Source organism: Ursus arctos, unplaced genomic scaffold (genome assembly GCF_023065955.2).
Source record: "Ursus arctos isolate Adak ecotype North America unplaced genomic scaffold, UrsArc2.0 scaffold_27, whole genome shotgun sequence".
Lineage (NCBI taxonomy): Eukaryota > Metazoa > Chordata > Mammalia > Carnivora > Ursidae > Ursus > Ursus arctos.
The window spans coordinates 34,726,369-34,747,293 of NW_026622952.1; the positions used below are offsets into that span (position 1 = coordinate 34,726,369).

At 43.4% G+C, this 20,925-nt stretch overlaps 1 protein-coding gene across 6 annotated transcripts in view; it reads left to right on the forward strand.

Moving 5' to 3' along the window:
* WWC2 (WW and C2 domain containing 2) overlaps window positions 1-20,896 on the forward strand; it is a 201,601-nt gene extending 180,705 nt beyond the window's left edge. For all 6 annotated transcript variants that reach the window (XM_057303533.1, XM_026508558.4, XM_057303535.1 and 3 more), the window contains 2 exons: window positions 16,500-16,627; window positions 18,177-20,896. In XM_057303533.1, the coding sequence (XP_057159516.1) occupies window positions 16,500-16,627; window positions 18,177-18,243 (195 nt within the window). In that variant the 3' untranslated portion in view covers window positions 18,244-20,896. The remainder of the gene's footprint in view (window positions 1-16,499; window positions 16,628-18,176) is intronic.
* The last annotated feature ends 29 nt before the right edge of the window (window positions 20,897-20,925 follow it).

The following is a 20,925-nucleotide window of genomic DNA, read 5'->3' on the forward strand; positions in this document are numbered from 1 at the left end:
CATCTAACTGCTTGTTCTTCTAGTTTGTTTTAATGGCTATCTAATATCCAGTGTGTAGAGAGAAGCTCAGTAAAACAAAAAAGTTGGTTATTTGAAAAAAACTAAAATAAACAAAAATAGACAAAGCTCTGGCAAGATCAGTGAAAAAAAGATACACATAAAGAAAATTGTAGAAGTAAAGAGGGATAGAATTACAGATAATTTTGAAATGTAAGAGATAATAATATCAAAGATATAGGCCCACAATTTGGACAAATATCTAGGAAAACAGAACATATTAGAACAGATGAAAGGGGGAAACAGTTGAAAATCCTGTATGTCTTAAAGAAATGAAAGCAGTAATTAATAATCTGTCCACAATGAAAACATAGGTCTAGATGTTCTGTAGGGAAGTCCCACCAAACTTCCAAAGATTATCTCAATTTTATATAAACTTCCAGACACCAGAAAAAGAGAGAACACTTCACAACTCATTCTATATCATGAACATCCTCAGTACCAAAACTAGACAAAGATGTTACCACAAGGAAAAAGCACAGGCCGGTTTCATCTGTAAGTATAGATGCAAAAGTCCTAAATAAAATATGAGTAAATATAATTCAACAATATATTGAAAAGATACTACATTTTGACCACGTTGAATTGCACAAGGATTTTTTAGCACTAGAAAGATCTGTTAGTACAATGAATCCCCTCAACAGATTAGGTAGAAGAACCATTTGATCAACTCAATAGACGCAGGAAATTACTGATAAACATCCACACTCGTTCATGTTTAAAACTCTTGGTAAGTTAGGAAGAGATGATGTCTTTAACTTGACAGAGAATAATCAAAAGCGAATGTGGTCCTAAGTAGACAAACACTAGAATCGTTCTCTTTAAAATCAACACAGGCATTCAACACTCTTCTGTTCAGCGTTGTGTTAGAAATTCTAACCGATGTAAGGCAAGAAAAAAGTAGAAGCAGAGAGACGGGAAAGGAGGCGATAAAGCTGTCATCACTGGCAGATACCATATTGCGTACATTAAAAATCTGCAAGTTCCTACAAAGAATAAGAGAGTTTAACAAGATGCGTAAATAGAAGAGTCATTTATAAAAGTCCATTGCATTGCTATTTATACGGCAACCAGAAACAACTGGAAAATTTAATTATGAAAATATGTTTTACCACAGTATCAAAGAATAGCAAGTATCAAGGAATAAATTTAAAATTCGTATTGTGGTAAAGGGAAAGCTTTTAATAACCTTATGAGGAGAGTAAAAAATAACAACCTAAATTCATGGAGAAGTGTATGCTACACTCATATAGAGCAGAGGTCAGCAAACTTTTCCTGTAATGGGCCCGAGAAGAAATATTTCGGCCAGAGCATTCTCATTCACTACCTCTCAACTCTCCCAAGTAACACAAGAGCCGCCATAGACAAGAATGCCTCAATATTGGGCTGTGCTGTGTTCTAAGAAAACTTTACAAAAACAGATGCAAGCCATAGTTTGCCACCCCTGACCCAGGAAGCATTACTATTATGGAAATAGTCGATTCTCCTTAAAATGTGCCGCAGATTCGATGTCGTTCCCAGCAGAATGCGGGCATGGATCTTCATGGAAATTGATGCAATTAATGGAAGAAAAAGAATAGCCGAGACATTTCTGGAGAAGAAAAACAAAGAGTGGGACTTGCCGTGCAAGAAATCAGGAGTTGTTAAGGCGGTAAAGTCGATAGATAGTAAGGACTCGGTGGGGGAGTCAAGAAACCAACCAAGGGCATGAAATAAGGGCCAGAGACAGACGCACGTGCGTGTAGAGCGTTGCTGCGTGACGAGGTCGCGGGTCGGCCAGCGACGGAAGGAGGGACTGTTGAGTCAGTGAAGCTGTGGAAAAAAGATCGTCCATATGGGAAAAGATGACATTGGCTTCCTGCCTTACCTACAAAAATCAATTCCGATACATTAAGGACTTAAATGTCAAAAATAAAAGTCAAAAACTCATAGTGAGATGTGGGATGCATCTTTCCACGTTTCGATTTTTCCATCTCTGACACCTATTCTGTGTCCTCCCTACTTGGAGATAAGGTCGATTGGGGCAGACCTGATGAGCGTCTCGAATGCTGTGATGGGGAGCCGCCGAAAGTTTCTAAAGAGGGGGCTTCTTTGGGAAACCTGTGGTAGAGATGTGTGGGCGACATCGGCCTGTCCGTTTTCCACAAACTACAGCGAGAGAGCTTGGGCAGGATCCAAGCTGTCTGATCCTGATTGAAAAACACAGGGTTGCAGCATCCTTTCAGAGATCGAAGTGTCACAAATGCACTGTTTCCTCAGTGGGCCTGATTTAGTCTTTCACTGTAGTCTTTCACCCTAAGACTTTTGCTGGTGTTAATAACTCAAGGTCTGCAAGTTTTTAGGGTGACTCTTGTTTTTGTTCTTTACTAAAGCAATCCTCAGTACAAGTAGATGAAAACGGAGGAGTATAGCACCCAGAAACCCGGGAGCTCTGCACGGCCGACTTAGATGGCGTGGCTGAGTCTCTAAGAACTTGCGCTCAAGTACAAGCTGATGTTTGAGGTTCACGTGTTCATTTTAGTGATTTGTCCTTTAATGGGCTGGTCAAGAATGTGTGTCTGTTCCCAGCTGCAGAAAATTCTGGGAGGACTGTTCTGGGGAACTTGAACGGAAGTGTTCCCTATAAAGGAAAAGCATCTCTTTAACGCAAGTCTTTGCTCTCCTGCGCACCTTTGGCCTAGCGGGCAGACTCCCATGTAAACCCCGAGGGGAGCGACGAGGCCACCTTCTGGCTGCTTCTGTGTTACCGTGCCTTCTGGTGGGTGTTCCATTCTGCCTTGGCAAAAGTCTCCTCTGCCTTGCGGAAGCCTGCTGAGCTTGCTTGCCGGCCATGATTTTAGCCTGTTTCGAGGTGCTCTCGCCCCTTACCCACCACTAGAATGCCCAGTTGTCCCTTGACTTGCTGGTGGACGGTCATATACCGCACAGAGAGAGTGATGAGAAACGGTTGATGGCCCCAGGATAGCTTGGCCACCTGAGGCGTAGGCCCTGCCCTCGAGGTTAGGCATGGCCGCGCTGTGGTCATCTTCTTCCAGGCTGTGCCTTGGTGGTCCTGGGACCAAGTATCCCTGAAATCTCAGGGTGCAGGGATACTGTCAGGTCAGACCTCGGGGCTTAGGGAAGACACTGCTTTGTGCCTGAGCCTCAGCAATTCTGACAGATGATTCCGGTCCCAGCATCCCACGTAATGGTCACGGTCACGATCTAGGGAAGTCACGGCAGTGATACAGAGAGTGTGGCCTGTTCACACTTTCCAGACTGCCGCGATCCCCGACTGCTCTGTTTTCATACCTATCATACGAGCCAATCCTACTGTTCTTCCTGGCGGAAGTAATCATAGGAACGCCAGGCAGGTTTTCCAGGCATAATACGAAGTTGACCTGAATTCCCTTGTAAGTGCCCTCATTGAGAACTGTTACAGCTGTGTCGTTCCGGCAGCCGTCTGTGTGATGTGGGTGGTGTTTTCCCCTCTCGTCTCCTAATTATCAGCATTTCGATTGTCCCCATTGCGAGTCACCATCTGAAAAGTGGGTGCTGGCTCTAATACTGACGGGCGCCCTCATTTCCCGGGCCTACCAGAACCAGAATCTTCTTGAAAGTGCTGCTGCAAGTATGTGAGGATTTTCGTGCTTAAAACCTCAGCACAAGCCAACACGCTTCTGTACAAAGCCACGTGCTGTTGGCCTCGCCAGCCGAGGTCGCTTGCACGCCGCATCGGATGTATTTTGCTCACGGCGCAGGCCTTCTGCCACCACTGTAGCGACGCTCATTCAGCTAAGGCTGGAGCGGGGCGCTTGGCCTTGCAGCTGCCTGGAAATACTCAGTAATCCTGGGCGTTTGCTGTTGGCAACACGAATGCAAAGATTCAAGATCTCCGGAGCACTGCCCAACACGAGCAGGTCTCATTACAGCTTTGGAAAGTGTCTTAAGAAAAGTGACACTTGTGGGGACGCCCGGGTGGCTCAGTCGAGCGTCTGCTTTCGGCTCAGGTCCTGATCCCGGGGTCCTGGGATTGAGCCTCGCTTTGGGCTCCCTGCTTGGCGGGAAGCCGCCTTCTTCCCCTCCCTCTGCCCCTGCTTGTGTTCCCTCTCTCTCTCTCTCTCTCTCTGTCAAATGAATAAATGGAATCTTTAAAAAAAAAAAGAAGAAGAAGAAGAAGAGTGACACTTCAGAATTCTTTTCTGTAAAATAGTGGTTTGTTTTTATATTAATTTGCAGTTGTTTAGTCATTAAATTGTACCTCCTTATGTGTGATTCTGGCCCCATCATAAACTATGGCTGATTATAATCATCTTTACATAAGTTGCATTGATGATTAGGCTTAGAAATGTAATTATGTCTTAATAGAGGTTTTCTGATCTGTCTATCCGATGAACTGGCACTTGGTTGGTTTCATAATCAGTTTGCACAGCAAGATACTGAGGGAAAGAAGAGCTGAAGGAGGGTTCGCTTGTGATTGTGCAGAGCGTGGGATAAACAGTCCTGTGGCACTGCGCCACTAAGGGGGTGCAGCCCCAGGAGCAGAGCATAAGCAAGGCAGGGGAGGAAGGAGACGGCCCCTGGGTGCTGCTTGCTCACCGTGGGGCCTGCCCCCGGGAGCCGTGCACACCGCATCTCACAGGCGTCGTCTGGGAGAAGGAGGGAAAAATTGCTCTACCAGGGGCACGTGTGGGTGCCAGGCAATCCCACGGCACATGTGGCCTCAACAGGAGAACTTACGGCAGGGGCTGGAGGCTCAGAGAGGGGACATGAGGGGAGGCCCTGGGTGTGCCTTCGTGAAGCCCCCCAGACCCACAGAGAGCTGATGACCACAAGGGCAGCAGGAAAGGAGAGGGTTTGGGCTGACATGTCAGGGGTGTCTGATTCAGCGTGAGAATATGGTTTTCCAGTTCTCATCAAGAAAATTCCAGCATGACTACACATGCAGATGTATCTAAATAACTAAGGACAATTAAGAACTGAGGTGGTTGTCTTCATAATTTTATTCAGGCTTCCATACCATTGCTATCATTTCCCTGGATTGTTACCATGAACGTCATATGGGGACGCTGTTAATAGCTCAGTACAAACTCCTTTGTTAGAGTTGATGTGCATATAAACAAAATGCTATATTTGTGTGCACAGTGCAGGGCTCAGTGCTCTACCCAGCCTGCTGATATCTGGTGAAGTCTTTGGTAGACGTTGGCGGTCCTAGTTGAGGGTCTGAGTGTGGAGGAAGAGAGTGACTGGCAGTGAAGGCCCGGGAGCGCGCGGGGTGGGCGCCGCGTCCTCTTGGCCAGCTCTGCTTTCTCACTGCCATTCCCCTTCCTTCCTGTCACAGCTCCTTCCTTCCTCGTCTAACAAACAAAACTAAAGACCAATCAGCCTTATAAAATGCCATAAAAATGTGCCTACTTGTGGCTTTTTTTTTCCATGCTCAAATAGGATTTTACATATTTTATCTACAAAATAAGGGGTTGGATTAGATGACCCCCGAGATCCCTTGCCGTTGCAAAATCTGTGATGTTTGAGATCAGATCTAATACGCTTTCAGTATAAGTGAAGACGCAGAGAAGTGTGTGGACCTTGAAGGCTGCGTGGCCCGGCAGCCAAACCGTTAGGGCACATGCCGTGCTTCGAGAATTCTGAAGTCCGAGGTGAGATGTGAGTCCTTGAGGCTTTTTCATCTAAAGGCGGCCGCGGTTGGGTCTTCCACAGGTCACTAGAGCAGCGCTCGTACTGAACCGTAGGAGCTGTGCTCAGCCCGCCGTCCCTGCGTCCTGTCGTCCTTCTGCCTGAGGACGGTTATTGTCTCAAGCCACAGGCAGGATGGAGCTCTCAAAACCAGTGGCATTCATACGTCGTAAAACCATCTGATTCCCGAGTACAGCTGGTTTTTCCTCTTTATGTTTATCAATTCTACATAGAGACTACTTGAGTTGTATACTTGGCTTTCTCACCACTAAAGTCTGGAATAGCCTCGTCTGCGAAAATACAGTAATTTGAGTGGTGTACCTTTCATTATGGCCACAAACGTTCGTAACCACTCTGGACTTCTCTCTCCTGCTTGCTCCTCATTTCCACATCCACTTCTTTGTACACACGCGGACACACACGCTGCCCTTTGATTCCCACCATCTCCCTGACGTAGTGGTGATTTGTGGGATTTTCAGCAGCACCGTCGTTAAATGCCTAACGGTGAGCAAAGAGGCAATCCCACGCCAATTGCCATAAAAAATACAGCTCCCAGAAAAGCAGATAATTGAAGGCAGCAGCAGATCCTGGATTTGCCTCCCCTGTCAGGAAAGCTGCCAGGTCTCAGGGTCGCACTCCCTAACCTTCCTCCTTTGTGGTTGAAGGTCTGTTTTGTAGCTCAGAATAAAAACCGAATCAGAGTTAGTGGCTCTGTGTATTGTACGACGCCTCAGGAAGCAGAGTGAGAAACGTAGGACCGTAAATTCAGGCTGGATCGTGTTCCTTATTCCGTTAGGCTTCTCAACATGGCCTTAAGTAAACCACTGGACCTTTCTGCAGGTCAGTCTCCCATCACATAAACTAAAGGTTAATCGTACTTCTGGAATCTGGGGCATAAAAAGTGGCTTCCGATCCTGTGAACCAGGCAGCTTATCGTGCCTTGTTGGGTGAGAAGGGGAGAGAGGTGCTGAGGAAGCATTGGTATTTTTCCAAAGGAACCTCATGGTGCTTACAAAGCAGAAATTTCTTTTTCTTCCTCAGAGCGTTTCCCTGTCAAAACGCCAAAGTTCTGTGATGCTAGCCTTTTTTAAAGCTTAAAATAATACGGATGTTAACATTTTTAAAGCTAGAATCTGCGAAGAAAATTATGTGTCAAAGATACTAAGACACCTCTTTCAACAAAATAAGCCTTAAGGATTACAATGAAGTATTCAGCATGGAGATCGAACTGCCTGAAAGTTGGCTTGCTCTTGATTATTAACAGCTGACGAGAATTTCATGCTGTATTTTGTCACCCAGATTTTGAGAGAAAGATGCAGATGTGTGGGTACAGATACAAACACATAGACAAGTGTAGTTTGCAGTGAAGTACGCTCTTATTCACTGGGGAAAGGAATATGTTCCATGGCCAGTCTTATTTTGCACAGAACAAACCAGATTTCAACGTGATTTTGCAGTGCCCGCAAACAGGCCGGAAAGGAAACAGCCGTCAGCCTTATTTAGAGGGACCGTCTTACCGGGGCTCCTCCACAGAGGGTGGAACAGACCCCCGCAGTTCCAGTCCCGTGGAAGGTGACCGAAGACAGGACAGGACCCGGGGAGCCTGTTGTAATTCTCATCTGATAAAATACATCTTGGAGAAACTGGCCCAGATTTTCTTGCCTAAGTATATCCAGCTCGTACCTTCTTTCTCTGGCCTTTGCCGATCTGTCCGTTAAGATTGGTTTATTCGTGTTCCGTGTTGCCAAGGACTAGGATAGCAGCAGTACTTAACCAGTTCACCCATTTGATAGACCATGTCACGGGAGAAATCATTTGTTTCTGTTTACCAAGGCAGTGGTTCCCTCTCTGGGACCTAATGAAAAAGTATCCGTTTGCTAAGGATAAGACTTCACAAAGTTACTAAAAGATCCCATTTGTCCCCTTTGAATTCGAATGACGTCAAATCCGAAGCTCCGAGTGACAGCTAAACTATCTCACCAATTGCAAAATAAGAGAATTACTTAGCAAATAAGGGCCAATTTTCTAAACAGAATCTTTCAAAACAGGGAGAGGAAAGTAGGGCAGTAAAAAATATCTGGAAAAGGATTCCATTGTGAAAAAAATCAGGAGTTAACGCAGGGGGTTCTGAGTAGCGAAGTGCTAGGAATGCCCTTGTGCAGGATACTTAGCTTCCCATAAAGTGGTGTGAGTATGATTGATCTTCATAAGTACTGGCTGGATAAGGAAATTTTTAAAAATCTCATCTTTCCGAAAGTGCCACAGCATTTTTATTTTCAGATTTTCAATGAAATAGTACCCTGGCGCTTTGAGAATATTTTAAAATTTAAAAAGATTTTCTTTAGTTAAAAAATTAACATATGCTTATTGTTCAAATCCAAATAATACAGAACTGTGTAAAGCAAAAAGCAGCGATGCCTCCTTGAAGTCCCGTTCCCCTTGGCATTTGTCCTTCTAGCTCTTTCTTATGCTGTCTGTGTGTGTGAGTGTTATTTGGAAGGGTTACACAAAAATAGGATCATGAAGACAAATTGTCGTGAAACGTGGTTTCCCTCCCCCCACTTAATTCTGTGTTCTTATATGAAGAACAGCTTTTCATTTTAGTAAATGTGGCTGTAATTCATTATTTTTAAGTCATTCACCTGTCTACACCTGTGTATCATAATTATTTATTTATTCTAATGGCAATGTCCCAAATTTTTCATTATTGGACAGTGTGAAAATGAGAATTCCAGTACATTTTGGGACACCATTCCGGATTCAGTAGTGTTTCCAAAGCATAAATGCCTAGTAGTAGAGTTGCTGGTCCTGTCAGTTTGGCTGTGAACCACAGGCAAAGATCTTGTCCCTGTCATGTCTAATAAGGCTGAAACCTTGTTCTTTCCCTTCCTGGCCTTGACAGTCTGAAGCAGTGGGTGCATGTGGGAAGACAAGATCCTTATAATCCCTTTTTGCCGGCACCATCTTCTCTCCTTCCAGTTTTATAACTGCTTAAGTGAATAACAGAAAGACGTGGCTTTTTCAAGTCCAGAAGGGTCTCAACGATGGGATTGTCCAGTCAATTAAGATTGTAGGCGGCAGGTGAGCACTCATAGCAAAGCTGGTTTTTCTTCCCTCTCTTTGTGCCAGTGCTGACTTCTGGCCTGAGTTGATCACTGCCTTGTAAGACTTTGCTCTAAGCTACCAACAAACACCGACATTCTGAATTTTCCCAACCATTTCCTTCACAGCTCCAGCTGCCACCACCGTGACGAGTGTCCCCCACTAAGCAGGGCTACATTTCATAGTGTGTTATTGGAGCACAACACTTGCGAGGCCATGGGGAGAGAGGCTGAGCAGTGCTCAGGGCGGGGACCCCCCAGATGAGCTGAGTCTCCCTGGCCCCTAACTCCCCTCCCTTGGGGGGGCCAGATGTGACTCCAGATGCTTCCTCCTGGGCAGTGCTAGCACAGTCCTCTCACCTCTGGAGGCTCAAGCATTGGGACATACACCCTGCTGTCCCTTGGACTCTCAGTCCCTTAAATGTTGAGTCTGGTAGATGAGAATGGTGTCACTTTGATAAGACATTTTTACTTGCCATTTGTGTTTATTCTGTGAATGCCTGCTCATACCCAGTGCCCTTTTTCTGTTATGTCCAGTTTTTCTCCTTGAAAGGCCTCTTTCTATACCTATATGTTATTTGAGTTACAGTGGTTTTGTTCACTCAATCATTTGTCTTTTGAACACCTTTCAAGTTAAAGAAGTTCAGGTGTTTGCTCAAATCCGAATCTAAATCCATCAGTTTTTATTTTCTGGCCTTCTGGAGAGCTTTGTTGGTAGTCAGTCACCATCAGAGAGAACCCAAGGCTGTTCTAAATCTTTTGCGAGTTACTGAAGCATGTAAATCATAAAAAGATCGTCATCTACACACCTGTTTTTCCCACAGACTGACACTCGTTCCTTCAGCCTGTGTCCACTGCACCCCCACTGTGTGCAGGTGTGTGGAGGCACTGGGGCGTCTGGCCCCGAGGAGGGCAGGCAAGGCCCCACCCTCAAGCCACTTCCAAAAGGGGGGCAGGGTAAGGGTGCCTTGAAAAGACTCTCCGGTTCCTGTGCTGCCCACGGGTGTCTCGTTGTGCAAATGGCTGATACTTAGGAAATGTGCCAAACAGAGCCCGAGACACAGATTTGAATAAACCAAGTCACGGTGCATCTTGTCAAGGATGAAAGGGACAGTGGTTTCCGCTGGAGTTAGAGCAGTGGTGTGTTTGCATCCAGCACAAGGGAGCTTCCTAGAGCGTGCGTGGCTAGCTCGGTTTCCCCAACACCCTGGAGAGGATTAGGAGGGAGAGTGGAGAGAGAAGCTACCCTGTATCACCACCAAAACTTCTGTTTAGAATTCCTTTTCTTAAACCTTCCCAAACAAATGCCAGAAGCAAGTTCACATATCTATAAGATCTCACTCTTTCCCAAAACTCGAAGTAACTTAAATTAGATTTCTGTTTCTGTCAGGTGAGGATAACTACTGTTTTTAAGTGCGCATTGACAAGACTGCTTCTAGATGACATTTCCCTTCATTAAGTGTGTATGTAGTGTGAAGTCTCCAGCCACTTGACTTAAAATAATTCATTTCATAACACAACATCACAAGCACCTTCTGCAAATAGAGGCATTTTTCAAAAACAAACCACTGGCTTGAAAATCTTTATTGTGCACTTGAACCTCTAGAAATTATGTTAAACACACGTAGTCCCCACCCTTCTGAAGCTTATGGACCTGTGTAAACAGCTCAGACCCCAGGGCAAACCGTGAGCCAAAACCCTAAATTAACAACCAGGCAGCCTCTTAGCTTTACCTGCTAGTGGGAGTCAGTGCCGTTGTGGAGGTCGGCTTCCTTGTAATGGATAAGTCACGTAATATGAAGGGACAAGGAGTAACAAGTAGCACATTTATACCTAAGCCTCATTTCCTATTTCACAGTTTACTTATGTAACTAAGGAATTGTCCTTTTAGGTGATGTGTTTTTAAGCTCTAAGTCAAATTAAACAAAATTGTGATTATTTTCTCCCTGATCATGGGGTAATAAAAATGCAGAATTCTATATGGATATGGATGTAGATACAGACGCGTGCAGATGTACTCTTATTATGGATAATTTTCAAAATACACAGGACATGCCTGCTTTTATCCTCTCTAAATCTAATGTAACCAGATGTACATTTATCTAGATGTTTAAATGCTGACTCCCACTTGAATGAACATTGCAATGTGGAAATAATTTAAATATGTGATTCCAGAAGGTTAATTAAATAGTTATGCTATAGCTATTAAAGGATGTTATTAAACTATTAAAAAGTTAGGGACTTCCATTTCCTGGTCTGGCCTATAAGGAAATCACTACTCTGCCCTGACAATAAGGACAGAAGATGAACAAACTGAAAAATCAACAACTCTTCTTAGATCTGTCAGGAAAATAGATCGTGGGTCAAAACATTGCCCCCAAAATTGGAGAGACAGGCAGCACAGAAAATGACAACTCACCAGAGCGGAAACTAGGAGAACCTAAACTATAATTGATAAATCCTGGAGGCTCCATGTAGACAAGCCTAAGAGTTAAAAACTCCAGGGGACCGGCCTTGGGACGCCCCCACGCTTATGTGAATTCCCATCTAGGAGCTCTCCTAGGTCCTCAGAAAAGAAAATCTCCTGTGCTTCCAGGAGGGAGAAGAAAAAAGTGGCCATTCTGAAATAGCCAGAGCATTCTGTTAATAAGAGCTGTCCTCAGGAACAACTGTTTTACTAGAGTCTAATCTACAAAGGTTTTGTGAGAACCTAACCAACTTGGGGGAAGATAAATACCCACTCCAGCCACCCTGTCTCACCTAAGGGGTGGGTGGGGGAGCTGAGAAGCACTTGTGAAGTTCTCAGTTGGGGGCACAGGCTCCCCAAAAGACTGAGACCTAATCATAAGACTATAGAAGACTTCCTGTCCCCCATGCCCCCGCTTCGTTACTGAAGACCTGCGTACAGAGTTCCATTCACCTGGTACATAATGTCTGTCTGGCCTTCCATGTAAAATCACCAGGCATACTGAAAGACAAAAAACGACCCAGTTTGAAAAGACAGAAAAAGTGTCGGAATCAGATGTAGACATAGCAGGAATGTTGGAATTAGGAGACCAGGAATTTAAAACAACTATGATTAAGGCACTAAGGGCTCTAATGGGAGAAGTAGACAAGATACAAGAATAGATGGTCATTATAAGCTGAAAGAAAAAGGAAATTCTAAGAATCAAAAAGAAATACTAGACGTCAAAAACACTAAAATAAGTGAAGAACACCTTTGGTGGGCTTGTCAGCAGAATAGATATGACTGAAGAAAAAATCTCTGAACTTGAGGAAATGTCCATAGAAACTTTCAAAACTGAAAAAGAGAAAAAAAACCGGTGGGGGGGGGGGGGACAGAATATCTAAGAACTGTGGGACAACTACAAAAGGTGTAACTTAGGCATAATGGGAACACCTGCACAAGAAAGAGAAAAACAGAAGAAATATTTAAAGCAATAATGATTGAGAAGTTCTCCAAATTAGTGTCAGACATGAAACTATAGGTCCAGGAAGCTCAGAGAACACCATGCAGGATAAATGCAAAGCAAACAAACCAAAACACCCTATACCCAGGCGTATCACATTCAAACTGCAGAAAATCACAGATACAGGAAAAATCCTGAAGGAAGCCAAAGTAACTTCTACAGGAGCAAAGAAAAGAATTACATCTGACTTCTCCAAAGCCATGTAAGCTAGGAGAGTAGAGTGAAATATTTATTTTGAGAGAAAAAATAAACCACCAACTGAGAATTCTATACCCTACAAAATTATCCTTCAGAACTGAAAGAAGTACTTTCTCAGACAAATGAAAATTGAGAAAATTTGTTGTCAGTAGACCTGCCTAGCAAGAAATGTTAACAGAAGCTCTTCAGAGAGTAGGAAAATACTATAGGCCAGGAACTAGGATCTATATAAGGAAAAGAAGAGCGTTGAAGAAGGAATTAGTGACAGTAAAGTTAAAACTTTTATTTTTCTTATTCTTAATCTAACATAACAGTTTGGAATAATAATAGCAACAATGTATTTGACATGTATATGCTTGTGTGTAAGTGAAATGAATGGCAGCAATGATACAAGGGACAACAGAGATATTAGTAATATTATTATATGGTTTGTGCACTACCCAGACAGTACTGTGGTGTTTTGCATATTGCAAAATATTGGAGAACCACTTTAAAAATGTTTTAAAAAGAAGTATAATTGATACGCTAAGAAAGGAGAGAAAAGGGTAATATAGGGTGCTCAGTTAAAACCACAGAAGGCAGCAAAAGGGTAGAAGGCAAAGACAGAAACAAAGTACAGGGGCAATGACAAGAAGACAATAATAAATATGGTAGATATCAATCCAGCCATATCAATAATCACTTCATTTTTTTTAAAAGATTTTTATTATTTATTCAACAGAGATAGAGACAGCCAGCGAGAGAGGGAACACAAGCAGGGGGAGTGGGAGAGGAAGAAGCAGGCTCATAGCAGAGGAGCCTGACGTGGGGCTCGATCCCATAACACCGGGATCACGCCCTGAGCCGAAGGCAGATGCTTAACCGCTGTGCCACCCAGGCGCCCCCACTTTATTTTTTTTAAAGACTTTAAGTAATCTCTGCACCCAACATGGGGCTCAAACTCACAACCCCAAGATCAAGAGTCCCATGCTCTACTGACGGAGCCAGCCAGGTGCCCCTCAATAATCACTTTAAACATTAATGACCTGACTTTGCCAATTCAAAGAGATTGTCAGAGTTGAATAAATGGCAAGACCCGACTATATGTTGTCTACAAAAAACCCATTTTACATATAAAACAAATATAGACTAAAAGTAAAGGGATAGAGAAAAATATACCATGCTAACACTAATCAAAACAAAGTGGGAGTAGCTATATTAATCTGATACAGGGGTGACAGCTGACATGAAAAGTTCTCAGATATAAAGAAGGACACTACATAGTGATAAAGGAATCCGTTTTCCAAGAAGAGATAACAGTCCTTAATGTGTATGCACCTAACAACACAACATCAAAATTGTGAGGCAAAAACTGATACATACATCTGCAAGGAGAAATAGATAGATCCACTCTTCCAGTTGGAGACCTGAACACCCCTTTGTCAGAAATGGACAGATCCCAAAGGCAGAACATCAGCAAGGACACAGTTGAATTCAACCACACTGTTAATTAACTAGATATAATTGACATCCATAGACTACTTCATCCAACAACAGCAGAATTCACATTCTCCTCAAGCTCACATGGAACATTCACCAAGAGAGACCATGTTTTGTGCCATAAAATACAACTTAAAAATATAAAAGAATGCAAATCATGTAGTGCCTGCTTTCAGACAACAATGGAATAAAACTAGAAATCAATAACAGAGAGATAGCTGGAAAATCCCAAAGTTCTTAGAGACCTTACAACACACTTTTAAATAACACATGGGTCAGAAAAAGGAATCTCAGGAGAAAACATACTTTGAACTAAATGAAAATGAAAAGCCAATTTATCAACTTTGTGGGATGCAGCAAAAACAATGTTTAGAGGGAAATTTTTAAGTGGTGAATGTATATACTGAAAAAGAAGATTTAGAGCCAATAATCTAAGCTTCTGCCTTAGGAAACTAGAAAAAGAAGAGTAAATTAAATCCAAAGCAATCAGAAGAAAAGAAATAAAAATTAGAGTAGAAATCAGTGACATTGAAAACAGGAAATCAGTAGCAAGGTTGCAGGATACACAGTTAATATAAAAAGTCAATTGCTTTTCTATATTTCATTCTATAGGAACAAGTGGAATTTGAAATTAAAAACACCATATAATTAGCACCCCCCAAAATGAAATTGTTACAGATCTAACAAAATATGTATAAGACCTAAATGAGGAAAAATACAAAACCTCTTGGATGAAATCAAAGAACTAAATTAATAGATAGTCCATGCTCATGGATAGGAAGACTTAATATTGTCAAGATGTTAGTTCTTCCTTGGGCGCCTAGGTGGCTCGGTTGGTTAAGCATCCAACTCTAGATCTCAGCTCAGGTCTTGATCTCAGGATCATGCGTTCAAGCTCTCCACTGGGCGTAGAACCTACTTTAAAAAAAAAATGTTAGTTGACCCGTAGATTTAATGCAATCCCAGTCAGAACCCCAGCAAATTATTTTGTGAATATAGACAAACTGGTTCTGAAGTTTACATGGAGAGACAAAAGACAGATGGTAGCCAACACAATATGGAAGGAGACAGAGTTGGAGGACTGACACTACCCAACATCAGGACTTACTATAAAGCAACAGTAATCAAGACAGTGTGGTATTGATGAAAGAACAGATAAATAGATGAATGGAGCATCATAGCCGAGAATCAGACCCATATAAATATAGATAGAGTCAACTGACTTTTGACAGAGGAGTGAAAGCAATATAATGGAACAAGAGAGTCTTTTCAGCAAATGGAACAACTGGTCATCCACATGCCAAAAAAAAAAAAAAAATCTAGGCACAGGCTTTATACACTTAGCAAAAATTAACTAAAAATGGATTGTAGGCCTAAATACAAATCTGTAAAGAACTGTTGATAAAGGACTGTTATCCAAATATGCAAAGAACTCTTAAAACTCAACAATAAGACAATGAACAACCCAACTGAAAAGTAGACAAAAGACCTGAACAGACACCTCACCAAAAAAGATACACAGATGGTAAATAAGCATATGAAAAGGTTTTACACATCGTACGTCGTTAGGGAACTGCAAATTAAAACAACAGGGAGCTACCACTACACACCTGTTAGAATGGCCAAACTCTCGAACACTGACGCTTCACTGACAACGCCAAATGCTGACAAACATGCTGTACAGTAGGAGCTTTTGTTCATTGCTGGTGGAAATGCAAAATAGTACAGCCACTTTGGAGACACTATGGCTTTTTTTTTCTTCAATTCTTTTTGTTCCCCCAGCTTTATTGAGATGTAATTGACATGTAGTGTAAGGTGCAGGTTAATGTTTTCTCACAAAAGTAAATAAACATGCCCTTGCCATATGATCCAGGAGTCCCACTTGTTGGTATTGACCCAAAGGAGTTGAAAAGTTACGGACATGGATGTTACGGCATCTTTCTTTATAATTGCCAAGACTTGGGAGCAGCCAAGATATCCTTTAGTGAGTGATGGTACTTGTACTGTGGTACTTGTAAACAATGGAGTATTATTCAGCGCTAAAAAGAAATGAGCAACCAAGCCATGGAAACACATGGAAGGATCTTAAATGCATATTACTAAGTAAAAGAAGCTAACCTGCTATGTAAATTCTACTTCAACAAACTTAAAATTAGGATAAGATAGAAAAAAGTTTGAAAAGATGAGTAAGAGGTTGAAATGTTAGGAGATATTTCTTGGTCACAGTGCTGTAAGTAGTTTTTCATTTCTTTTTTGAGGGTCTTAGGTTTTCCAGACGCAATAAAATGATCACATATTACCCATGTAGTAAGATCCTTGAAATGCTGTGAAATAAACTTGCCCCATCAGCCGCGGCGCGCGAGTGTCGCCCCCTGCTGGCGAGAGGGGACACCGTCACCACCCCCATCGCTGCCCACGCTGCGCTCCGGCTCAGTGCCCAGGCTCTCAAGCCTTACAGCACGTCTTCGGAACTTTTTAATTAGTGTTCTGTGGGGTTTTGTGGGTTTTTTTCCTTTGCCAGGCTGAACAGTCAGAAGAAGAGCAGAAGCAGGGTTTGAATGCGGAGAAACTGATGAGGCAAGCCTCCAAGGACGTGTGCCGGCTCCGGGAGCAGAGCCGGAAGGTGCCACGGCAGGTGCAGTCCTTCAGGTAAAGCGCCCGGCCCGCCACACTTAAGGCTTGTCCTCGCGCGTCTGAATTAATGCTGGAAGTTCGCACTCACAAACGAGAGCCCAAATCCTCTTGTGCCGCTGTGAACGTATATGCCTCCGTGTGCCCTTCCCGAGGTTACAGACTCCCCTGGCAGCGGCCCTGACCCGATTCAAGCCTGGCTCCCAAGAACTCGGGGTGCCCCCCCCCCCCCGCCGCCGCTCTTAGAGGCAGTTGGTACATCTCACTGAGAAAGTACAGAAAGGCATAGATCTTCTAGGCTTCTGTTGTTCACTCATTCAACAGACGTTCCTTGGGCCCCTCCTAGGCCCCGAGTCGTGCCGGGTCAGGGATCCTCCCCCGGGGCGTCTGGGGCGCCCTGCCACCAGCACTGGGGCCACCCCCCCACCACCTGCTTGTTTCACCTGGAATCAGGGGCCCCGTGTTCCCTGGCCCTCTGATTGCTCAAGGGAAGTTCGAAATCAGGAGTCAAAAGTGGCCACTGGTTCAGGGATGTAAACCCCCCGCCTGAGCCAGAGAAACCCACTAGCAGTGAGCGACGGTCCCTGTTCTTCTTCAGGCCTTCGTATCATCGTGAGCACCCTCCCTTGCCTGTCAGGATGCAAACCAAAGAGAACTCTTGTCCCGGTCCCCCCGGTTCTGCCCCTCTCCCTTTCTTCTCTCTCCTGTCCTTGTCTTTGGAGCTTCTCCACCTCAGCCCTTGCTTCTTGACCCCACACTTCCTCCACCATCTACATAGACTCTCAGTTTCTCAAAGGAAGACCGGTGCTTTATTCTTTTTTGTTGTTGTCGTTCTATTCTTTATGGCCACCAAGTGCCCTGCATAACATCACACACCCTCGGAGTGTTGATGGGGTCCTATGTATGATGTGAAGAGTTTGCACAAAAGTGGGTATATTGCTCCTGTCTTTGGAAACTGTACAATCCTAAAACCTTACTATTATTATTATTATTTCTTTTTTTTTTTTGATACTCTCCTAACCTCTGAAACCGTTTTGCTGGGTCTTTCTCAGCGTCTCCCTTTCGGGCTGTTCCTCCTTATGCCTGCTTCGGGATGCGGGACAGATTTGCCTTTAGTACAGTCACGTTCCTTCTTTCCCCCTCATCGGGAGTCATGGGGTCACTCAGCCAGTGTCCCTGACCTGAGCATGGTATTGATTTTAGAGAATTTTCCGGGCATCATGTACTTTGCTACGAAGTCCCTGAGAAGTTCCCCGGGACTTTGGACTTCTTGCCCCTCTCCTGCCTGGCTTAGGCGCACTCATAACTGACCCCCTGGTGGTTTAAAAACTGTCTCACACTGGAAATCCAGGGTCTGTCGGTGATTCGCCGTAAGCCAGAGCTGCCGTGCTCGTTATAGCCTCCCGTGAAGGGGAAAGACGATCTCGGTTTGATGGAGTTCTGCCTAAGGAAAAGATCTCTTAGGCAGGCGTGCGGACACTACGCGGAGCTCTTGGGACTACTGTTAGTGGTCCCTGAGTACTGTCAGCGGCCTATTCGAGCTGGTTTATTTCTCCCCCGACTGTAGGGAGAAGATCGCCTACTTCACCAGAGCGAGGATAAGCATCCCGCCCCTGCCAGCTGATGATGTGTGATTTCACCCCTCAGGCAACTACTCTGTCACCTGATCGCTTCCTAGGGCGGGTACAAGACTGAACATTTGTTTGGGGTTTTTTTTGGGGGGGTTCTTTTTGTAACGCAACTGTCAACTCTTAAAGAGCTTTTATTTCACATCAGATTTTCAACATGTTAATTTGTAAAGTACCTTGAATGTAATTCTTGTATGTTTAAAAAAAGAAGAAAAAAATCCGATAACCAAAACGGAATAATCTGGTACACAGATGTCGTCCAGTACGTACGTATCGCCAGTAGGCTGTGTGTCCTACAGGTGGGATAAAGGCAGCGCCCAGTGTGCCGCCCGTGGAACCAGCCGTTGAGAAGTAACTCGGTTTAGCGGAAGGCGATCTTGGCTTTTCCTTCGTTGTCTCACGGGCACACCGTGAGGATGGCAGCAGCCCACGTGGTATCTTTGTACCAGGCGGCAGCTCTTTGAGTTTGAAGGCGAATGAGAGTCCAGCTCCACGTCCACTTGGAACAGGTGTCACGCTCACCCTGTCACCTGTGTTGCTGCACTTGTTTCCTTAAAACGACTTCCTTTTTGTCCTTTTCTTTTAGTCTAAAGAAAACAGGACGCTGAGTGAGAATCTCAGGCCACAGGGGGCGGTGCTCCTAGCTACAGTGAAGACCTTGTGATTTGTCACAGAATGGGTAGGGAGAGGAAGGGAGAAAGCCAGGTACCCTAGCCACACTCAGGTCAGCTCGTCAGGGAGCACCTGCTGCCTCCAGCACGACCGGGATTTGCGGACGCGTTCCAAGGAGGGCTTCTGGGCGTGCGGCTGAGCTGCCGTCCGCGGCATGAGGACGGAGCCCGGGACGAGACCGCGGCCGCCGGCCCTCTAAGGACACAGCGCCAGCCTTGCGGAGGGAAACGCATGAGCGCTCCTTTGGGGAAACAGGAATCTTGATTGAATCGAAGTTGCCAAAAATTTTTTTAGAAAACACTTTATTAAACAGATTTCTCACGTTCACTAGAAATTATTTTGCAGCTCTCATTTTTCGGAGCTGCTCTCTGTAATTTGTGGTAAGGAGACCAAGAAAAGAGTGTGCCTGGGGAGACTATCAATTCGAAGTATAGGCCGAGGCATTTGTTTCAGAAAACAATTCCAGATGAACTCATGTAGAGAGAGGAACGGACTCAAGTGTCCTCCCCGCTCCCCAGCCCAGGCACGGCTTACAAGAAGGAAATCCGCCGTGTCGCTCTGACAGCATAAAGGCTTTTAAAATATCGAGTATTTATGCAATTTAAATCCTACTTATCATTCAGTCAGTTATAGTGGAAGAGGCAATTTCTGGTTAGCCATCTTCTGTAACAAACTAAATCCTTTTTTTTTTTTTTTAGAAATGCAAAAATCATCTTAAAGGAATGGACCCCTTAAAAAAAAAAAGATAAGTTCTATTTCTAAGATAGAATCCCCGGCAAGAATTTTTAGTTTCTTGAAAGTAATTATACATATTTTGGGAAGTTCATTTTATCAGAATCAGAATTCAAATGAAGCAATTTCTGAGCCTAGAACTTTAATTATTTTTTCCTCAGTTGTCCCACCACTTATGTCTAAATGTCTTTGAAGCTGTAACTGGATGTGACACGACTTTGAACAAAAACCAGCCTTGTGAATTGACTGCACACAGTCGTTCAAGGCCGCGCGGTTCGTTCTATCAGATGACTAAGGAGAACTAGAAAGAGAATACCGTTCACCCTTGTCAAGGTCAAAGTGAAAGGCAGAGGTTTATTTAATGTAGAGCTAGATGAAGGTCAGCTGCTTTCAGCTTCTCAGTCTGACCGCGAAAATGCTCATAGAATTATGTGTAGTTGTACCGTACGATTTTATTTTCTTCGTTTATTTATTTACGGTCTTATTTATGTTCTGTTTAATATATAGTTCGGTTCTGGCCATTTTTAAGTGTGTGACATAGAAGGGGCTATATTGGAATAGCTACACCTCTATAAATCTTCATCAGATCCACTGTTAACTTTTTGCAATACAAAAAGTTCCAGACAAGTGTAAAAGAATGAAATCTGTCTCAGGCTGGTAGTTAACAGTTGTGACCAAGACGCTTTTGGTTTTATTTTACAAAATTTGCTCATTTCTAATATGAGAAACAAACTTATTTTAATATAATCCTTTTCCACACTTTAAAACTCAGCAGTAGTGTTATGTATTTACAGGCAGCTTTTAACAATTCTGTCGTATTTGTACTAACCCAAATGAGTCACAGCGACAAACCATTTTAATAACTTGATCACAAAACCATATGAACACTATGAATTTTAATATTATAAATACTATTTTTAAAGGTAGAATTTATTCTGCACAGGGTAAAAAGAATGTAATATTTAGTTCTCAAGTTTGAATTATCAGTATGTTATTATAATTTTGTATATCAGATTCTAAGTTACAGGTACAAAAAAACCTATTGCTAGCCAAATGAACAAAGTTTAGCTGAATCTCTGTAGCATGCAAATCAAATTTAAGATCTTTTTTTTTTGCTATTACTTTATCTATATTGTATTAAATATCAAAAGCTCAGGACTGAACTAAATATTTAATCAGGTTAAATTCTGAATATGTTTCTGTTTTAATTGTCTCGTCTATAAAAGTATGCAAATACATCACATAGATTAACTTTGGTTTCTGCACGTTTCCTGTGTTTGTGGG